At 48.3% G+C, this 5,472-nt stretch overlaps 1 protein-coding gene across 1 annotated transcript; it reads left to right on the forward strand.

Moving 5' to 3' along the window:
• The first annotated feature begins 1,278 nt into the window (after window positions 1–1,278).
• LOC103824855 (E3 ubiquitin-protein ligase BRE1A-like) lies at window positions 1,279–5,350 on the forward strand. Its single transcript, XM_050986998.1, is given in 11 exon segments — window positions 1,279–1,316; window positions 1,348–1,405; window positions 1,535–1,702; window positions 1,819–1,929; window positions 1,931–1,967; window positions 2,115–2,297; window positions 3,547–3,663; window positions 4,478–4,626; window positions 4,813–4,831; window positions 4,834–4,894; window positions 5,203–5,350. Coding segments are annotated over 11 exon segments (1,089 nt in total).
• Window positions 5,351–5,472: the final 122 nt, after the last annotated feature.

The following is a 5,472-nucleotide window of genomic DNA, read 5'->3' on the forward strand; positions in this document are numbered from 1 at the left end:
ACGGCCACAGCCCACGCCACCCTCTGCGCCCGCACCTCCCATCCTGTCTCACGGGCTCTGGGTGGCTGCATGGCAGGGAAGGAGGGCACTGACCGCTCCATGGGGAGCCATCAGAAGCGGCTGAGCTGGTGGCTGCACACCTCCAGCCCCGCCGCCAGCTGCTGCCTGTTGGCCCTGGTCAGGCACTTGATGTGGAGCAGAAGGTCGGGGTGGTCGCGTCAAAAGTTGAGGTTCCTGAAGTGGAGCCAGGTCCCGGCATCGCCCGGCTTATCTGAGCCAGCCCAGCCCGGCACTCTGCGGAAGCGGAAGAGGTTGAGCTGCCGCACGAAGCCCCCAAAGTGTGAAGTGCGAAGTGCGTGGCTTGGAAGGAGTCCGGGGCTGGCCGCGCCTCCTCAGAGCCTGCCCCGTGGGCATTGCCCGAGCTGAGCAGCTCTTGCTCGAAGAGGGAGCAGTCGATGAGCAGCCCCTGGGCCCCGCTGTCCCAGTGCACAGAGCGGATGTGGGGACTGTCGGCCAGGTACCAGAGCTTGGCAGAGAAGGTGCTGGCGCTGAGCCTGGCCGGCTTTGTGTGTAGATTCAATAGGAACAGTTTGGTTGTTGTGCACTGAGCTGGTGCACACACACACTGTCTCAGTTGTTTGCCAAAGTCTAACCTGATTCATTTTTGTTAATGCAGCAAAAAAGAGACAGAGGATCTCATCTGGAGGATGAAGATTGTTTTTGCAAGGAGGGAGATAAGGCACAGTGCTTCAATTTTAGCGTTACAGAGCAGTGGATATTTTCCCTGTCAACTTTCTGCTTGCAGTGCAGATCCTACTGGTGTCTTTTAGGGCTTCATGTTGGACCATGTGTGAGTCAGCTGGCACAATCTCCCAGTTAGAACACAAGGAGTAGATTGTGTCTGTTACCTTGCTCCTTGTGGGATCCCCAAAGCAACAGCTGGGCAGATGTGCAGTATTAGAGATGTGGGCACCCTTAAAGTCAGCCTGTGGCAGAGGATCACTGACTTGTCAAGGGTTATTCCCAGCTGCAAGCTCACTTTAGTGATTTACAGTCCTCCTTTTTGTCTTCCACTTTTCATCCATTCCTCCCAACAAATCTTTTTCAAAATCTTTCTAGTTCCATGATCTTCTCCGTTTTGTTACCGTGATGCATCAGCATGTTAAAAACCCCAAATCAAATTGACAGCGTGGATGTGTATTTGGCCTTTATTTGATAGTGTTCTTTAATGTTCAGGAAGAACTTGGAGAAGGTGGGAATCTGTGCACTTCAGCCACCATGTCTGGAATTGGCAATAAATGGATGGCTGGAAAGCCTGGCCTTCTGCACCCTCCAGAAGAAGGCAGGGGTTGAAAATTCAGTCACCACTGTGGAGACCATGAAACTTGGTGGTGTTCCTTAAACGGTATGTTTCCTTGCATACCCCCACTCCATCTTTTGGTTTTTTTCATCTGGAGACAGAAATGTCTCTGGGGTCAGGATGAGCCCTTCTGTGACCTGGCCTATGTGGCTGTGCCCAGGAGGAGCTGGACAGGAGGAGCTGGACATCCGGACCCTGCAGACCAAGAATCGGAAACTGGCGGAGATGCTCCACCAGCACCAGGCCACCGAAGATGAGCTGCAGGAGCACATTGAGAAGCTGGAGTGTCGGCAGGCCACCGGCGATGCCTCTCTGCTGATCATCAACTGCTACTGGAATCAGGTTGGTAACAGCCTCTGTTACTTCATATACAGTTTTCTTGTCTCCCTGTACCACTGCACTCCTTTTGTTCACATCCTTTCTTTATCTTGTCTTGCTTTGCCTGTCCCATCATTCAGGTGGATGAAAAGATCCGCATCATCCTTAAATGCTTCGACCTGGACCAGGGTCTTGGAGACCTTTTGTCTGAAAGAAAAGCACTGGTGGTGCCAGAACCTGAACCAGACTCTTGACAGTAATCAGGAGCGCAAAGATGAGAGGGAACGAGGTGAGGCACCTGTCTGGGGACAGTGGGAAAAGTGGATTTCTGCTGTGGACAAGGCTGATGTCCATTTCTAAAGGCTGACAGAGACTTTTTTTGTGATTGTGAAGAGCCTTCTAGAACACACTTTTTTTAACCCCTGTATGTTCCCAGGGGAAGGACTGGAGCCAGCATTCTCCTTCCTGGCCACTCTAGCCAGCAGTGCCAGCGAGGAGATAGAATCTCAGCTGCAGGAGCGTGTGGAGTCCTCCCGCTGTGCTGTTGCCCAGATTGTGACAATGTATGACAAGCTGCAGGGGTAGGTGGATGTGCTATCCCACAAGCTGAACAGTGGAGGTATGACCAAGGTGGCAGGTATTTAAGAATGCTTATCTGCCCCCACCTTAGACCTGATCCTGCATTGTAGACATTAAGGTCTAATCCTTCTCATGTGCATGTATTCTCCAAAATGAATTTGTTTGGCTTTCCAACTCTTCTTATCAAAACCTCTTCTAAAGGACCATGTGCCAAAAGCGCATGGTATCTACCTCTGTTTTGAATGCTGAGGGCTCTGCCCAGCATGCTGGGCTAAGAAGCAGCTTGTTTCTGCCAGTACTGTGTTCATGTGCCTGAAAAGTCAGAAAGCTCAGTGAGTCTAAAGTGAATCTGAATCTGAATAGAACCTTGTCAGGCAGCTGTCCTCAGCCACCACATAAAAGGTTTCACACTTACAAGTAAAGAAGTGAAATCAGCATTGTGAACTGATGGGGGACTCCTTCTCCTTTGCAGTTTAGTAGGAGGGGTAGGAATAACAAGGTGCTCAGTTCCCACTGAGTCCTGAGCAAACCTGTACCCATTTCATGATGTGGTGTACTTAGTGTAGCTGTCAGTTTTGAACATAGCAGAGTCTGCAGAGAAAGCCAAATGACTGTCTTCTAAAAATTATTGTAGCAGATTCACTTTAGACTCAGATGGCTGCTGAAAAAACAGCATTAGCTTAAGGTTAGATTTTGAATATTTTGAAAGAAACCTTGGGTGGGATATCAACTGATGCTCGGTGTGCCTTCTGTGTGCTCTGACCAAGTCTGGCATTGGTGTAGGGAAGTGTTGCTGTCCTTGGCTGGCAGTCATAATCTGTAGTAGCTTTGACACTGGTGCCAGGTGAGCCTGTCCTCAGGTGCTCTAGTTTCACCTGTCACCCCGGTCCTGTGGTTGTCACATGGTGACATGGTGTGTTAGCCCAGTGTGTCACCCTGGGCCACCTGTTGCAGCAGGTTTATGCATGAATTTGGGCAGCATTCGGATGTCCCTGGGTTTCCAAGGGCATGCTGGGTTGCTGGCACAGACACAGCTGAAGTGATCTCTGGTGTGAGGAGATGTCCCACGGGTGAGAAATAGGGCAGCGCTGTTAAAGTGCAGAGCCTTTTGCACCTGTGGCAGAGGTAAATTAAACTGAAGTTAGACTTAGAAATCTCCTTTTCTCTTTTCTTATTTCTCTGTATTTTGCTGTTCAGGAATTAAAACAATTTTTCATTGGTTTAATGCCTGCTGTTCAGAAATTAAGGCTTGATTTCCATTAATTTCCTTTTCTTTGTTCACCTTTCAGATATTTCACTGATGGAAGAAGCAGTAGTGGAGCTGAATACCTACCTGTCACACGAGAATAGACGGCTGCAGGAACTGGCTGATGTACTTCAGGAGAAGCACAGAGTCATGTCTCAGGAGATATAAATAGGAGAGAGGAAGAAATCTGCTTTAGGGTCCTGCTTAGCATAATTTATGATTGGAAGGCAGTTCATTTTCTTGGAGGGGCACGGGAGGAGCATGGTTTGAAAGTTACAAAAAGGGTTGTACTGTGGAGAGCTGTACATAGATTTTCTGTAGAAATCAGATTGATTTGCTTGTTACATCACTAAAGGAAAGGATATAAGTACGTCAGGGAACTGAATGGATTTAACTTTTGAAGAAGAGGGGAGAGCAGGGAAACCGGGGGCACGTGATGCTGAGGTGGCTGTGTAGACACCTGGAACAGCCGAGGTGACATTCCTGTCATTCTCAGTTCCTTGGTTTCTCTGTGTAATTTGACAGTGTAATGATATTAGTTACAGGATGATCCTGGCTGTTACAGGATTCACATTAGTAGCAGCATATGTTTGAGAGATTTCAGTTCATTTAAAAATTGTCTTTATGCTGGTCTTGCGCAGCCTAAGACCTCTGAGCACTTAGGTGCTCTGTAGAGTAGATGGACATAGGGATTGAAAAGATTAAAATCCGAAAAAGGCTTTGAATTAGCTGAGGTGACTGCCTCTGTATTCTGCCAGATATTACCAGCTTCCTGCTCTTTCTCCATTTTCAGTTTTGTCTAAATTTTGTTGCTGTCTTGAGATTTAGCCAGTGTAAAATTCAGTTCACAGAAAAGTCTGTCACCAGAGCAAAAGAGGAAAAGCACATGATGAGTAAGAGAAAAATGACTCCTGAGCAGTGTCAGGAATAGTTGGCTCTATGCAATGTGCTCACTGAAGCACTCCTTTGATTGCAGTTCTCCAAGCTGCAAGAGAGGGTGGAGACAGCAGAATCCCGGGTGTCTGTCCTGGAGACCATGATTGATGACCTGCAGTGGGAAATTGACAAGATCTGCAAGAGAGAGCAGAGGCTCAGCCGCCACCTGGCCGAATTCCTGGAGCGAGTAAGCGCTGGCCAGGAGCCCTGGGAAGTGGGGGTGGTGTTGGATGGGTGTGTCCCAGACATCCTCTCTGGGACTTTGGTGGGAGAGCTGAGAACCTGCAGTGCTCCTTCTTTGGCCTTGGACCTGCTGCATCACTCTTGCCAGTATTTCACTGGGTCTTGAGGAAATGTCATGCACTTTTTGCAGGTAAATTCCAAAGGCTACAAGGTTATGGAGCTGGGAGCATCCTCTGTGGGGGAACAATCACCCCCAATGCCTGCATGATGAGGTCAAGAGCTTGGTTCTGGGCGAGGGGAAGAATAAATTGAAGGAGAACAAGGGCCACAATTTGAACAGAATTTAGATACTTATTTTAGATAATTTTTAGATCCTGTGCCACAAAGCTGGGTGACTCTGGGCAAGCCATTTTGTCTGTGTATGAGTTTTCTACTTAAGAAACACCTGAATTAGTGGAGTTAGACTGTGTCTGGCTTGGTCAAGTTACCTGACTGCTCAGGGTGTGGCTGCTGTTACTGTATGAACAGATAGTTCATTAGCACTCTCAGGAGATACATTAACAGTAGGATTTACAAGCAGGTTATCCCAACAGTTTGAGGAGATGAATGCAGAGCTGGAAGAGAATAAAGAGCTTGCTGGGAATCGCCTTCATGAATTGGAGGAACTACGTCAGGATCTTGAGGAAGTAACAACACAGAATGAAAAGCTCAAGGTGAGACATATGTAGCTGTGTGAGGATGAAGGTGTTCTGTGGGATGGGCTGCCCTCAGCTTTGCAGTGCTGTCTCTGCAGAAATCCTCATTGCAGCGTCTGTTCTGAGCCTGTTCTTTAGCTGTGTTCTACTTTGCT

The sequence above is a fragment of the Serinus canaria genome, chromosome Z (assembly GCF_022539315.1).
Source record: "Serinus canaria isolate serCan28SL12 chromosome Z, serCan2020, whole genome shotgun sequence".
In the NCBI taxonomy this organism is placed as follows: domain Eukaryota; kingdom Metazoa; phylum Chordata; class Aves; order Passeriformes; family Fringillidae; genus Serinus; species Serinus canaria.